The sequence below is a fragment of the Camelus dromedarius genome, chromosome 5 (assembly GCF_036321535.1).
Source record: "Camelus dromedarius isolate mCamDro1 chromosome 5, mCamDro1.pat, whole genome shotgun sequence".
Lineage (NCBI taxonomy): Eukaryota > Metazoa > Chordata > Mammalia > Artiodactyla > Camelidae > Camelus > Camelus dromedarius.
The window spans coordinates 16,582,716-16,598,547 of record NC_087440.1 but is presented as its reverse complement, the minus strand read 5'-3'; the positions used below and the strand labels follow the sequence as shown (position 1 = coordinate 16,598,547).

The 15,832-nt window shown below is 43.8% G+C and overlaps 1 protein-coding gene across 1 annotated transcript in view; it reads right to left on the bottom strand.

The window, feature by feature from the left end:
- The window catches only part of FBN1 (fibrillin 1), a 239,305-nt gene that overhangs the window by 107,302 nt on the left and 116,171 nt on the right, over nucleotides 1-15,832 (bottom strand). Inside the window, exons 8-12 of the mRNA XM_010998625.3 lie at nucleotides 13,925-14,050; nucleotides 8,562-8,720; nucleotides 3,991-4,170; nucleotides 3,215-3,355; nucleotides 1,235-1,354 (exon numbers count right to left, since the gene is read on the bottom strand). Coding sequence (XP_010996927.2) covers nucleotides 1,235-1,354; nucleotides 3,215-3,355; nucleotides 3,991-4,170; nucleotides 8,562-8,720; nucleotides 13,925-14,050 — 726 coding nt within the window. The remainder of the gene's footprint in view (nucleotides 1-1,234; nucleotides 1,355-3,214; nucleotides 3,356-3,990; nucleotides 4,171-8,561; nucleotides 8,721-13,924; nucleotides 14,051-15,832) is intronic.

The window sequence follows — 15,832 nt, the reverse complement described above, 5'->3', positions numbered from 1 at the left end:
TGTAGTCTTTTGAAACACTGGTTTCAGTTTATTTTCCACTACTGCAAAATGTCTAGTATACCGTTTGTACATGCCATTTAAAACAACAGTTATAATATTAAGAAAGTTCTACACTCAGTTAAATATTCAAAGTACCCATAATTGTAATTCAGTAAGTAGACCATTATTAGAAATATTAACAGTTTGAAATGCTGTTTTCTAGGTTTTTCTGCTCAAAATTGTTATTGATAAGTAGTCTATTAAAATCCACTGATGGTAAGAAATCTCTAAGTCAAAACCAAATTCAAAGATTTTGAAAACAGTCACTAATAAAAATTAAAACATCTGTTATGTCTTCAGTGTATAGAAGAGCTTTTGCTAAAAGTGGCAAAGAAAATTAACTCTTTAATGGCTGACAAATGTTTTAAGTGATATAAACCTCCCTACCTTTCTTTGTATCTAATTTTAACAGAGGGTTTTCTTGCTTGTATCTGGCTTTACCGGATCAATGATAACAGTTTATTCTGTGCCAAATTTATAGCGATACAGATATTAGAGTCCCCTGAGGTGGGAAGCACATCTTAATTATTTCTGTTGCAGATACTCAGTACATCAAAGTCATCCAATAAAAAGTATACTGAGTGGCTTAGCAAGTCAATTCATAAACAAACCTGAAGGCACATTTTTGTGAGGAAACTTTACAGCAGTGCCTCCCAAACTTTAACATGCGTACAGATCACTGGAAGATCTTGCTAAAAATACTGATTTTGATTCCGAGGTCTTGAGCAGGACCTGAAATTCTGCATGTCCCACCTGCTCCCAGCTGATGCTGCTGCCGACCAGACTAATTAGCAGCAAGAACTTACAGGCACCTCTTATCTGTTAGGTCTTTCCATTAAGCAATTAATTGTATAAAATCTCACCTGAAATTTTCCTCAGTTTCTGTGCCAACAAAGGACAACCCTATTCCCCAGCTCTCCAATTAAAAGTTAAGAGACAATAGTGATGGGACAAAAAAAATAAAGTAGTAAAAAGAAGATATTCCCACAGGCACAAAACATCTTTTAAAATAATTTGACTGTTGGCCAGATTTTATGATGCTGTCCTTCAGAGTAACAATATCTGGAATTAAGCGCAAAAAGCAACAGAAGTACATTAGCCTCTCCCGGCAAGGGTTACTTAAACTCCACTGAATTCCTTCCAAGCAAGCTCCTTACTTAGCATCCACGTCCCACATTCCAAGCTAGGATCATACCTCGGCACTCTGTGCGGGTGAGCGTGCTCTGATAGCCTGGGCGGCACTGACAGGTGTAGGAGCCCTGGTTATTAATACACTCTCCACCAGCACAAGGGTTCTTCTCACATTCGTCAACATCTGCAAAATACAGTATATTTTAGCAAGAATTAAACAGCAATAACACACAACTCAAGACCATTTTATCGGTTTCCTTTACATGTTAAAACACTTTCCTTTAAGACACAAATATCATAATGAAAGATCCTTTATCTTTCCACTACAATAACAGTGTCACCAGCCACCTGAAGACTGGCTGAGCAGTTCAAGTGTATTATTTCCTTGTGTCATTTTCCAGAGAAAAATGCTGAATAACGTAGCAACTCAGCACTCCAAGCTGATAGACGTTTTCTCTTCCTTGAGTCTGGTCTAAGGGGATCAAACAGACTAACGCTTCAGAAGTGGCTTCTGTGGGGGAGGGTATAGCTCAAGTGGTAGAGCACATGCTCCCCACCCACAGAGGTCCCAGGTTCCATCCCCAGGACCTCCTCCAAGCGGAAATCAATGAATAAAACTAATTGCCTCCCCCTCGTAAAAAAAAACAATACAAGCAGAAGCGGCTTCTGGACAGGATTCTGAGTATCTCTTGATGCTCTATTTTTCAATAAAAAGAAGGTCTGACCATATCTAAGCATCATCTGCTGAGTTCCGCTAAGGATGTTACAACAAACCAGAAGCGGCTGTCATGTAAAGGGCAATCCTCACCCACCATGGAGGCTATCACCACCTCCACCTGTTTCTCAGACAGGCTCCCACTAGCTCTACAGTTACTTAGAGCTATCAGCATACTTACAGGTTAAGTTGGTTTTCATTCCTCTGTTTGTAAAGATGAGTCAGCAAAAGCTTATGGGAGACAACCCACCTGTTCGAAGTCACATGCTTTCTGTGGCAGGTGCGGGCCTGAGCTCACAACCCTGAGCTAGGTGTTCCCTTTCCTACCCAGCTCTGGGTGACCTCTAAGGACTGAAGGACTCTCTCCTAATGTGCTGCTCGAGGGGGCTTTCGCATCACCAGAAAAGGATACAGCATGAGAAACCAAGGACGACTTATTTCTGCCTGATTCATAATTGGAAGAGAGATTTGTAACAGAACTAAGACAGCAATTTATTTTTAAAAAAAATTAGAGGGCAACTGGGTGTTTTTACCCAATCCAGCAGATTATTCTTCTGTTACATTTCCTCCCTTCACTGGCTTAATTGCCTTGTCAAGAACTTAAAAGTTCCTCGCTTCAGTTTTTACTGAGTGGAGATAGGCGGTAAGTTATCCATTTAAATTAGTAAAATGTGCAAACTTTCAAAATTTGGGGATATTTTAATGCTTTATTTTAACAACCAGGCTTTGATCAATGATTTAAGTCAGAGTTACCAGCAATGCTTTGAATGTATTTTACAATGAAAGTTAAAGTCACTACAGTAGGAAGGATAATGGTCCCCCAAATATGTTCACATCCTAATCCGCAGGACCTGTGACTCCGCTACATGGCAAGGGGGCTTAGGTAAAGCTGCTGATCCGCGGAATTCCATTCCTCCTGGAATATATAGATGGGCCCAATATAATCACAAAGATCCTTAAATGTGGAAGAGGGAATTGGCAGAGAAAACCAGAGAGAGGGAGATTTGAATATGCTACACTGCTGGCCTTGACAATGAAGAAAGGGGCCCTCAGCCAAGGAATGCAGTCAGCTTCTCGATGCTGGAAAAGGTAAAGAATGGATTCTCTCCAAGAGCCTCCAAGAGGAATACAGCCCTGCCGACACCTTGATTTTAGCCCAGTAAGATCTGTGCTGGATTTCTAACCTATAGAAATACAAGATAATAAACCTGTGCTGTTTTAAGCCACTAAGTTTGAGGTAATTTGTTACAGCGGCCATTGAAAGCCTGTACAGTCATGGAACAGAATTACAATAGCCTCTTGGTGCCAACCTAGTGGTCTATCACGTACCAATGCACTCCCCACGGAGGTCCAGCTGGAATCCTTTGTTGCACTCACACCGGTAGCTCCCAGGGGTTGGAATGCAGCGTCCATTCTGACAGAGATAGCGGAACAGCTGGCAGTAATCAGTGATGTTGACTGGCAGAACCCCTGAAGGAACATTAAACCCCATTAACATGACTTCTAACTAGGGCATCTTCCATCAGCACCTAATCTGCTCTTCACAGGCAAGATGCTGAATCATCAAGGAAGGAGGACACGCTCCGGGCAAAGGTGGTCTGGTGTCAACAGAGCGTTTCCACTCCCGCCTACACAGAGCACCTGTGGGCCACGGCGCAGGCGGCCAGGTCATGCCGCCCGGCTGCAGCCTGCTCCCCAGCCGGCTTCTCCCCACCCCTCTCTCTGCCTCACCCTCAAGCTTCCAGTTTAGGAAAACAACAAAGGCAGTGAGTTGTTGGTATTTAACTACTTGCAAAACTGCTTTGCGTGACATGTAACCCAGAATACAATTTTACACCTCCCCTATCCTGATTCACCCTGTGAACCGGATTGACATCTCTCCTGCAACATCAGTAACAAAAGGATATTTAATCTCTGGAGACTATGAAACCACCCATTTTCCTCTGGGCAATAGGCAAATTGAGCAATTCACGTACAACACTAGGCAAACCAAATATTTAACCAAAGAACTGGTAAACTTACTGAATGACTTCAGCATAAACGACAACAGAAAAGTTAACCTGATTAATGCAGGAAAAACAGCCAGATGACTTTTGAATTCTTACTTGGTGGCTCCCGAGATGGATATGGATACTCCACTGGTGGTCGAGGGACTGTAATTTGAGGTCCAGGAGGAAAGCCAGGAGGAACAGGGTGAACTGGAGGAATGGGGCCAAGGGGTGGGGGAGGATATCCCGGTCTCTCGGGAATGACCACAGGAACGGAGCACAGCTTGTTGAAATCCTCTGGAAAAAAAACGTAACAGCTGAGCTGCAGCATATGCAATAGGCCCATGGAAGGCTTCCTTACTTTTTAAAGAAATCTTTGGATAAAATTGATCCTCGAACCACATAGGTCAATTGGAGAAAAGGACAAAAGCCAACTGATTTTATCCCCATTCCTAATACAGCAGTAATCAGAGTGGAACAATAATTCAAAATCGAAAACAAACTCCCCAGAGTGTGTACTACACGCCCCTCCTAAACCCTAGAAAGTCGTTACCTATGTCAAAATTCATGTCAAGGGAGAATAAAACGCCACTTTCTCCACCCAGTCTCCACCTGTGGATCCCACAGAGCTAAGAGCACACTTTTGTCGGGGGAGGGTGTAGCTCAAGCGGTAGCGGGCATGCTTAGCATGCATGAGGTCCTGGGTTCAATCCCCAGCACCTCCTCTAAAAATGAAGAAATAAACGTAATTACCTACCCCCAATAATCAAATGCTTTAAAAAATAAAATAAAGAAAGAACACACTTTTGCTTAGATTTTATTTTATGTGTGATGGGAAGTCACTGGAAGTTTTCAGCAGGGGTGGGACACGATCAGATGAACATTTTCAGGTCACTCTCTCTGGAGTATGGAGAATGTACTGGCGAGGCAAGGCTGTTGCAGAAGCCCAAGGGCCAGATAACGATGTCTGGATGAGGGAGGCAGCTATGAAACCAGAAAGCAGCAAACACACTTGAAGCATATTTCAGAGACAGATAGGTCGTGCTTGGTGCAGAAGCAAATGTCAGGGCTGAGAGACTAGGAAATCAAGACTGACTTCAAGTTTTCCAGCTGAGTAACTGGCTTTACTGAGATGGGAATATCTGTGACGGGGGTCTGCTGGGTCGAAGCCAAGTTCCATTTTCAACATACGAATTTCGAGAGATCAGAAATCCACACAGAGATGTCATGTAGCAGTTTTATAAGAGTCTGAAGCCTAGAGAACAAGTCAGGGCTGCATATAAGTTATCAGTGGGTAGGTGGTACTTAAAGCTATGAGATGGATGGGCTCAGGTAAGGAAGGTGTGGCCAGTGAAGAGAAGGGAGTAAGGAGAGAGAGCCCTGAGGAATACCTATTTGTAAAAGACAACACAGTGACACAGAAGCTGCAGCCCACGGGCAGAAGGAATACCAGGGGTGGTGAGTCAGCCGTTAACACTGCATAATGATCCCTCAGACTGGTCCACCCTGACTGAGTCGACTGCTTTTCCCTACGACTGCACATACACGGACTCCCACTCTTCACCATGCCAGTCCTTTACTGGAATAAATCATCTACAAGTGTGACACATTTGGGAGGGGCAGATTCCAAACAGGTGTTTTTAAACAGTATCCAGGTTTCCAGAAATGTATTTACTTTAACCATTTTTCATGTTCCTTACAAATAGCCATATTTGGTCATAACTCTTCTATAAGTAAACTATATGATGTTTTAAATATTCTTCTTTCTTGCCAAAATATTGATGATTTTATTAACTCTGTCACACAGGGATTCTCTCATACTTTTCACACTAGCTTCATCCATCAATAGAAATTAGGCTAGTATTTTTACTTTCCTTGTGGATTAAAATCCACCTTGTTCTAAGACACAGTACTGTGTCTTACTGAAATGCATTTGGATTTCAACCTCATGGGACATTCTGTCCATTTACACTTGGCTAAATATACCCAGCTACCATGTACCGGGTGTTGTTTTCTGGGCCATTACTAAAACTTTTTCAATCACATTTGACATTTCCAACTCCTGTTAAGTTTACGTTTTCAGAGAATTCTATTATTGCATTATTCTTTATCTGGAACTTCAACCCACAGAGATTCTATAGTACTTGACTGTGTTTATAAAGGATTTATGTACTGTATATGCGTCCCTGAATCAGGATGCTACAATCTGTCCTGTCAAACCACGGTGATCTTTCTTACAGAATTATCACGGGGATGTGCTATCCAGGAAACTATACACAAGAGAAATTCATTAACTGTTGGATTTAATTGAATGCCAATTATACTTAGGGACTCTGCTTCCAAGCACCAAGCAACCTTTTTTTTTTTTTAAGTCTTTTAGGATTTGTATAAGAGCAGTTGGATAGGTTATCAGCATTTCTGCTAATCAGATGGATAGGTTACTTTAAGCATGCCATTCAAGTCATCAGCCTCCACAGGAAAGCGTATCAGACTGGGTTCTGTACAGTTTCCTACTTTTTTCAGCTTAATACCTTTCCATCGAGCCCCCTTACATTCAGAGTCAGCAACCTGGGGCTAATTTTGTTCAGCTGATGTCCATCATTTCCCACCTCCCCTTGGAGATGATATTGATTTTTTTTTTAAAAAAGTGAAAGGCTGACCAATCTGAAATAACCCTTCCTGTGTCACCACTCTCCATGAGCTCAGAGCCCAGAGCTCTGCAGGACTGGTACTGGAACACCTGAACAAACATGCCTACCTACAAATTAGTTTGCTCTCTCCACCTGCTCTGCTCAGGGCCTGTCTCAAGGTTGTGCATCCTTCAGCGGGACCCCTGGGAGGGCAGCTCCCTGCAAAGCCACCTAGGGAAGCCTGGCCTTCTGCTCCATGTGTCCCAAAGTCGGTCCTCAGGCAGCTAAACCTGCTCTAGTCCTCCGGCCTCTATTCAAGGCTCAACACAGGAAGGAATCTACGTCAGTGCTGCTGATTCCTAAGTTAACATATGGATTTAAAAAGCAATTCTCTGGTATCCAAGCTATGTCTTAGTGAAAAGTCATGTGCTTCTAAACCGTGACCTACTAAATGGTCCCCTAGTGAACCAAGAAGGGTGCATTATATTTTTAGCCCGTAGACAGTACGCAAATCAGACAAAATATATGGCTTGTTATGTGTTAAAATATATTGAAAGGTTTTCTTGTTTATTTCTTTAATCCATACACGTAATTCTCAGTACTAAACAGAATTTTAAAAATAGTATCTGTGATAATGGGACATTCATATTCTGTGACCAGCACACTCAAGCATTTCATTAACTCTGCATTCATCCACCATCACCTTGATTTTCTTTCCAAAAATTTCCTGATTTACACACGCTTTTCAGTGTAGCAGCTTGAGAAGGAGATACAACCCCCGTTTTTACTTAGAACTAGTGGGAAAGATGTTACCTGATAAGGTGTGCACGCTACCTGAATGCCTCCCATCAGTAAGTTTTTGCTAAGTACCATGAGAAGGGTTAAAAAAGCAGAAGGAATACAGCACTATTGTGATGACTGAGATCCCCTAATGAGATTGATCAGCTAGTAAAAGGTAACACATGAACACACACAGGCACACAGCAGAGCAGATGGGATCCATGTGACAGTAACAGCACAAACCTAGAGCGCTGAGCAAGAAGGCAGCACTTCCGGCCGTGGTCACCTCGGGACGCACGTGGATTAGGTCAGAGCTAAGTGGGTCCTTAACCGACAAGAGGGTATTTAACATGCAGGCCTGGCAGGGGTGGGGATAAGGGAGTAAGGACGTAAACTCAGGGAAAGTTTTAGGGAAAAAGAACTTTTCCGCTTAGACATGCTCAGCCTGGGTTCAAGGAAAGCTTGATCATATAATTGAAATAGAAAATAAAGCTATTGTGAAAAAACAAGAATTAAAAGATGAACTGGGATCAGAACTGGGGACTCTAAACACTATGCTCAATAGTAGAATTTTATTTTTAAGAAATGGAGTGACTAGGACCACTGGATATGGTCTGAAATCATCCTGGAAAATTTTTTTCTGGATATCTTTCTCTATATTTTCCCCAGACACAAATTTTTAAAACTGAACTACAGATGAGTTATGTGTTGGGAAAGGTATGTGGCAGCTGTGGATTTCATAGAGGCCAGTTAGGAGGCTACTGCAACAGTCCAGACGCAAGAAAATGAGCTTTATGTGGAGATGAATGTGACATGAAAGAGAAATCGGAAAGAAAAAAAAAAATCAACAGCACTTGGCAACAAAGAAGAGGAAAGTGTCAAACATTAGAGAAGGAGGAAATGTGTATCCAGAATAACTTACCTGAAAGGCTCTTGAACGAGTCGAGTTTTATTCTACTGAGCTTTTGAGGACTACATGAGTGCCAAAAGAAATACACGAGAGTAAGAGGGAACGTGTACTTCCTGACTAGTCAGGCTGCTAGTCAGTGGTAACAGGCAGGCGATGTAACACACGGCACCTGAAAACAGTATTATCTGTACACACCTCTATAGCTTCCCTACTGGTTATCTGGGGGAAATTTCCCTGAAGTCGTCTCTTTTATTTTCTGCACTCTTATTCACTTACCCAGGTTTCCACTAAATCTGCCACATGCACACACCCCTGGGCTTGTTGGGGTTGAGCTGGGATACTCTGCGGATCAGTGGAAGGGCTCTTACCAGTTGCTCTGATGGGACACATCTCGGGGGCGATGGTGACCCCTGGAGACCAGCACCGACCGACGTCGCAGCAGCACTGCATCTTGGTTATGGACTGCGGCAGCTGGTTAGAACAGCGCCCGTTTGCCAGGGCCGTGTAACAGTATCCTGGGCGAACATCTGACAGGACAAAGAAACCATCACACATGTCACTGAGATCAAGCCTGCAGGGACTGCTCCTGCCCCAGCACCTCCACACTTCCCGCTGGGGCTCAGACAGGAAGCACGGACCCTCTGCCCTGGAAGGGACGCTGTGTGCACCGCCCGGGAACGGTGTGCAGTCAGACATCCCTTTGTCTCACACCTTTGGCCCCTGCCAGCTGGTGCACTTGGCCTGAGTCCCACATTCCATTCCCAAGGTGGGAACGAATGATTACAACCATATGGGCCATAGGGAAAGAGACACGAAGAAAATCACTGGCGGTGACAGTTAGTTATAGAGACGTGTCTCTATCCTGAAAGGAGACTGTGTTGTCCTTGGTTTCAAACCACTTAATTTGAGCCACTTTAGGCAAATATTGACATAAACCTATTTTAAAACAACATGAAGTCTGCGCTATAGTCTCCATTTCTAAAAGATCTTTCTTATTTTTCAGTCTGAAACTGTGAGTCAGACTCGTGAGTTTTTATTTTTTAAGGAATGAGCCACTTTGCAGTCAGATCCAATGCTTATGAATCAAGATTTCCTTTTGTCCAAAGGTCCTGATTTGATAAGGTACTAATTATTTACAAGTTCAAAATGTACACAGTGGCAAGTCCTCAGTCCTAGAGGATACAATAGTTCTTGAAGTTTTTTTTTTTTTTTAGCAGAAAGGTATCTTCTCAAAGAAACAGGGGAAGGCATTTCTATGTATCACTTTTACTGGGTTACATCATGTCTGACTGTCATGACAACATTGACACACTGAAGTGCAACTCTGGGCTACCAGAAAAGAGCCCATGACATAGAAGAAAGCTAACTGCTTCGTGGGCCTCTGAGGTCATGCCGTGGAACAGAAGAGGCAGGCGGCTAAGTGGGAACACCTGGCCTAACTATCGTACATTAGGGGAGTACCTTTCTCCAAGTAAAATTGATCTCTGTACTGTTCCTACAAAATAAAGTTTTGAAGTATAGCTGGTATTTTAAATATGCTCCTCCTTTGAAGGAATATAACTGGGAGATCTTTTTGTAAGGTGAAAAATTTGTTTCTAGTCAAAAATCTGTCCCTGTGTTTCCTGTAAGTCTACATATTAACCACCACTTGATCAGAGAGGCTCATACCTGTAATTGTTTTCATCTACATTATTCTTCAAAATACAAAGTCTTGAAATCTTGAGGGTTATAATAAATTAATAAAATGAGATAAAATTTAAAAACTAGGCTAACTTAGAAACATAGAAATTATTAATGTCAAGTGAAGACGGCTACAACCAACCTAGACAAACCATAAAAGAAAATTATGGGTCAGCTTGAAAGAATACAAGATTATTTCTGAAAAGTACTTAAAACCACTAGCAAGTATAAATGTCCTTTCCAGAAATTTTTTGTGGTCCCAGTTCCTGCACCTCTGGTCAGACTAATAGTCTCAGTAAAGGGGCAGAACAGGTCTTCCTCCAGCCTGGCCCAGGGGAAGTGGCTGGAGAGGGGCATGCGGACGAGGGATGCTCCCTGGAGACGGGGGGGGGGGGGGGGAGGCACCACCCCTGTAAAGGAGCGGGAGAAGCCGGACCTCCTGCCTCAGAGTTCGCATTGCCTTACAGCCACTAATACCTTACGTTCTCTGAGACTAATCTTCTGGGCATGGAAACCAAAGGCTGTTGAGAATGGGAAGAGATGTTCAAAACTGGCTTATATCCCAGCTTCAAATGAATCTGGTGGTCAAAACCCAGCATAAACACTCGACCAAAATTTGTATATATAATTTTCCGTGTGGGCTATCTTTCAGAGCAAAACTGGGACCTACAGCTGCCAATAGCAAACTCTTAATGGGCTAATGTCTATTATTTTGCAAATTATCCATGATATTATTTTACTGTCCATCTGGCTGACTTGCATGATAAAGCAATGGGTCAGAGACTCTCGAACAAAATGGTGAATGTGGGGACTGAAAGAATTACCAGGCACGTGTGGGCTGCCAGACATCCCTGACTTACAAATGGCACCCGCACATATAATAATCATTCTACTAATTTATTATTTTTTTTTGCAGAAGACCTTTTGTTAAAAATACACACATGTATATATATAACTTATGAAGGAAACCAATGGGCTAATAAGTAAAGGCAGAGAAAAGTTGTAAAACCAGGGACAATTTAGAGGAAGGAGCGGGCCCCTGGGCACACCAGCCTGCAGTTTTCCATGTCATCGGATGGTGGTGCCAATGGAAGTGGGAAGGAAAGCACTCTGGCGCTGGACCACTTTGCCCAGAGCGCAAGGGGTGGCTTTAAAGGAATCTGAAGTCCTGCGGGAGCTGAGGGGGAGACGGCTAAGATTTGGAGGCGTGGGAAGTAGCAGGGGCCTTAGTCCTCTTCCTCTGTTTTAAATCTGCCCAACCAAGACATCTGGCAGGAAAGGAGGAGGGGACTTTCTTCCTTTCGCATCTTTTGAACCACCTGGCCCTTACTCTCGGGACCCCGAAATCACAGTATATCAAAATAAATATACGATGGACTAAAGAAGTGTTTGCAGGTCATCTGAGCCTGTCAGCAGGCCTCCCCTGACCGATCAGTAACACTGCTGTGTCCAACCAGGAGCTCGAAGCTGTGAGGCCCAAACTAGGTACAGGGCATCTTTCAGACCCCCCAGAACTGATGAAACAGAGCACGCTGATATGAAAAGACAACCCTACACAAAGTATGACAAAATGCCAAAGCAAGATGACAGAAGAGAAAAGAAAATGCAATAATACTGCCAGAGCTTACAGGACAAAGGGAGCGTTAGGCCTGGTGGGATCTGAGAGTGGCAGAATGCAGCTACCAGGAGTACCATGGTTAAAAGGGACATATAAGGAAGATGCTACACACCACCATCTACATGTGGGGTTTCCTGTTGCTTAGATTTACTGATTCCAAAGAACCGGCTTGCCAACAAACCTTGGATTTGTTTATAAGTTGGAGACTATATGTATTTTCTTGCCACTAGGGGTAACTTGGGGGGGTCACTGTGGTTTACCATGGCAGGAAATAGAAGCAGTAAGGTAGGCAGAAATGTCATTCGGATCATTTTATATAACAAGTTGCTAATTATGGATACAATAATGTTCCAAGGAAGGAGAAACAGTGCTTGCCTAGGGTGATGGCAGGCAAAGGATTACCGCATCCCCTGTTCACTTGGGAGGAAGCGATGGGCGGGGTCTGGGCTGGGGACTCAGCCCAAGTTGGACTCCCAGCTCTCTCGCTTGCTAACTGCTTAACCAGTTGGACCAAATCACTTACCTGAACTTTCTACACCTCAGCTTCTTCCCATCTACAGTCCTGTTTTGAACATCAAGTCAGATCATTTCTCTAAAACACCTCACACCTAAGAGGTGACCTCTGTAAAAAGTCACTGTGGATACATTTGGTAAAAATTTGAAAAATGTAAACTTTCTGATATGTCAATGTGTTTTAGTCCTTTTAATGTTGTTTGGGACTCTCTTTGAGGGCGAAAAAAAAAAAATCTACCTGTTATCTGGCTAGGAAAGGACTTGTGCTAAGCATATCCCTGGAGGTCACGTGCTAATTGGGACAGTCAGGGGAGAAAAAGGAGCTACTTGAATTGCACGTGCCATCCTTTCCCTGCAGTTTTAGTATCTATGGATAGATTCTGGAAAATCAGGCAGTCTGGGCACCACTGACCTTTGTTTCTAAGGAAAAGTCCAGATATGCTTCCCTCGTGAGTTGTTGTTACTCAAATATGAAGTGTAAGAGGCTGCCCTCAGCTTTTATTACGTGTGACTAAGTGAAAAGGAATTCTGAATTGCAAGTGCCGTTCAGCTTTGGTCTGAAATTCATGGCCTGTGGTGAGGATGTGAAGCGGAGTGTCTTTGAAAATATGGGCCAGACACAAACATCAAAAGATAGCATTCATTTTTCTCAAGGCCTTTTGCCACAGCCTTCTTAGCTTCGCCCTAATAATAAGGGATTACTTATTTTGGTATTCAATAGGTACTGACTGAGCGCCTACTGTATGCAAGGAATTGTGCTGAGAACCACTGGGAATATAAGGATAGCAGTCACTGTTCTTTAAGGAGATCTTTACAATGTAATTAGGGAGATAGAAACATACAGAAACACAAAATTTCCCGAGAGGACCACTTATAATAAGGTTCTTTCTCAGGTGTGGGAGGAATTGCTTTTGGGTGAGCTGGTCTGAGACATCTTCAAAGACGGAGAAGCTGAGTGGAAGTGTGAACGGTGCCTTCGGCTGGGAAGGAGAGTGGCCTGAGTGGGGCAGCACGTCTGATTAAAGGCACGACGGAATCCCAGTGAATGGCCCATTTGGAGTGAGAAGCTGGGACCGTGCTCCTTCACTACTGGGCTGTCCATTCTCGAACGGGAACTTTATTCTAGGAGACTGGACTGGGAGGGAAGTCTTAGCAGCCATTACACCAGCAGCTGTCAAATATTTTTTTAAACAACAGAACCCCTTATTTAATTGATATTTTACATGGAAGCTTAACACCCACCTGGATCAAAGCCAAATTGCCTGGAGTGTGTGTATGGCGGGGGGTGGGGGTGGGAAGCCTGCTCCGCTCCATCTCTCCCTTGTCCCTGTTCCCCCTGCCACCCCCTGCTCCAGCTCTGGCAGCCCTCGAGGGCTTTACAGCAATGGGACAATCCCTGAGACACAGATTGAAAACCACTCATTTCCAAATCCTAATGGAAAACTCCCAGAGGTTTCTGAGCAAGAGAGTCAGTTAATCAAAGCACTATTTTAGGGAGATAAATCTGACAAGATGGATTGTAGAGAAGCCAGGAAGCAGGAAGAGCAATGAGGAGATTATTGCAAAATTTTAGACCTAAATTAACATAGGTCCTGGGAAATGACCAAAGGTGGAGGTAAAAAGACAGTCAAAGGTGGCTCCAAGGTTTGACGGTCACATCACTGCCAAGTTAATTTACAGACTGAGTTTATCTGTAGGGTCTGCTGGGTCATCTCTCTTTATGGGAGGCCAAAATCCCAAAAGACCACCACAGGTGCCTCTGTTCTTTAAGAAGGTGCTCAACTATTTAATAGATTTCCATAAATGCATGGTTTACCCCAAGTGAGAAATGATGTGTCTCCCTTAACAATCTGTTTAGAATGATGTCCATCGTGGAAGTGATTTACAGAGACCATGCACGCTATTTACAATTGCACGTACCTATGCATCTGGTACCATCAGGAGAGGTATAAAAGCCAGGGGGGCATTTGCAAAAGTAACTGCTGACTGTGTTTGTGCATTCGCCCCCATCACAGATTCCAGGAATAGTGCTGCATTCATCAATATCTGGAACAAGAAGAAGACTGTCAGTATTTGTAGAACACAGTCTAAAAACTGGTCATTGTTACAAGAATTCAGATGTAATGCTAGTCAAATCATGTCTCCAGAAATAGTGATCTTTACAGAATAAAATAGCATAAAATAGAATCATAAAGCATATAAAATAGTTGATTCAAAGAGAGGGCTGTTTCTTTTCTCAACAAAGGCTTATGCATAGAATGTATACCAAATTCAAAAGATTAGAGAAAAAAATGAAAGAAACTCTGCCTTTAAAATCTAAAACTGTACTTAATCATTCAAGTCCCTACGGCATGCTAATATTCCAAATGTCATTTACTTTAGAATTTTGTTTTCCCTTTTCTCTTCATGTTTTGCTTGAATTAAGCTCCCTTTGTATTTACTTCTATATTCTGCATCACTTCCTGCGTTTGTTTTCAATCACATGTTCCACAAAGCAGATACTGAGATTCCAGAGAGGAGACCATGTGGTCCGAGTGCAGACCAAACCTTGGCCAACTCCGTGTTCTCAGGGGCTCCCAAACTGCCATTATGATGGCTTTCTGTGGGTTCAGTGAGTAGACTGTGGTGGACGCCGGGATGCTCCATCCAGAGCCCCCCTCAGGGAGTGACCTGCTGTCCCAGATATGGAAGCGCTGTCAGGAGGGGGTCTCCAGCTCTCGGCCCCTCCCAGGGCTGCCTGTGCCGCGGAGCGCCGCCTCACCAGAGGGAACAGCCTTCCCAGCAGGGGTAACGGTCTGGTCATCTCGCCCCAAAGGCGACCACTCTGAAAACCACTCCAACTCCCCAGTTCCCCATGGGGTCAGCGGAGGCCATACTTGTGGTTAGTCCTCGGGGCCTGAGGCCCCCGGGTCTCCTTAAGGAAGCAGTTAAAGTTGCTTGGGACAAAACTGACCGTTTCCTTCCAGAGAGCTTTTCAAGGGCCGCCATCGGACACTGACAGTTGTCGAGAGATGTGGCACCAGTGAGGGGAGAGAAGAAATTGAGAACTTTCTGCTGAGACTCCAAGTGAACTCAGGGCCCAGGGTAACTGCGTGGCCTCCTCCCTAAGACAAGGGAGGCTTTCTGTCCTGCCGGAGGGAGAGGTACAGTCTGACCCGAGCCTCCCTGGACTGTCGCAGGGGCCAGACTACCACCGTCAGTAGTTTAAAAATAAGAAACTTCCTCCTGCAGATGAAGTACTGCTCTTCACTTGTGAAACAAAACAGAGTTCTACGTGGACCAGACTCAAATGTCTTCTGACTCAAGTTCACCCTGTTAGTCAAAAAGGTAGCAGTGACACCGTTTCCCTGCAGTTTAACCTTTTAAAAAGCAAAACCCTCATTCTTCTCTGCCAGGCTGGAGGCTAAACCAAACAGTATGTCACTGCTTGTGTTAGAGTCAGTCCCAACACAGACAGACTGTCCTGTGAAGCTGCGTGAGGGGAAAGGTGCATCTTCTACTCCGACAGACAGAAACGTCACTGTGGACTCAGGGGAAGTCAGGCAGAGAGACAGAGCCTCGGCTTCCAGAACTGATGTAACCCTCATCTTAACCGTAATCTCAAGGCTCATTTTAAGGCAGTTCTTTAACATAAATCCTTCTGTATTTACCAGCCATACTCCTCCTTAAAACCCACAGAAAGCCAAACCAGTGTATCGAGGAGCCTAGAGGATCCAACGACCTCATTTAAGGACAGAGGAAGCTGTACCTGCAACACAAAGGTATTCAGACGAATGCACCTGTCTCAAAGGGTCCCTAAAGCGGGATGTCTGCGTCACATAACACTTA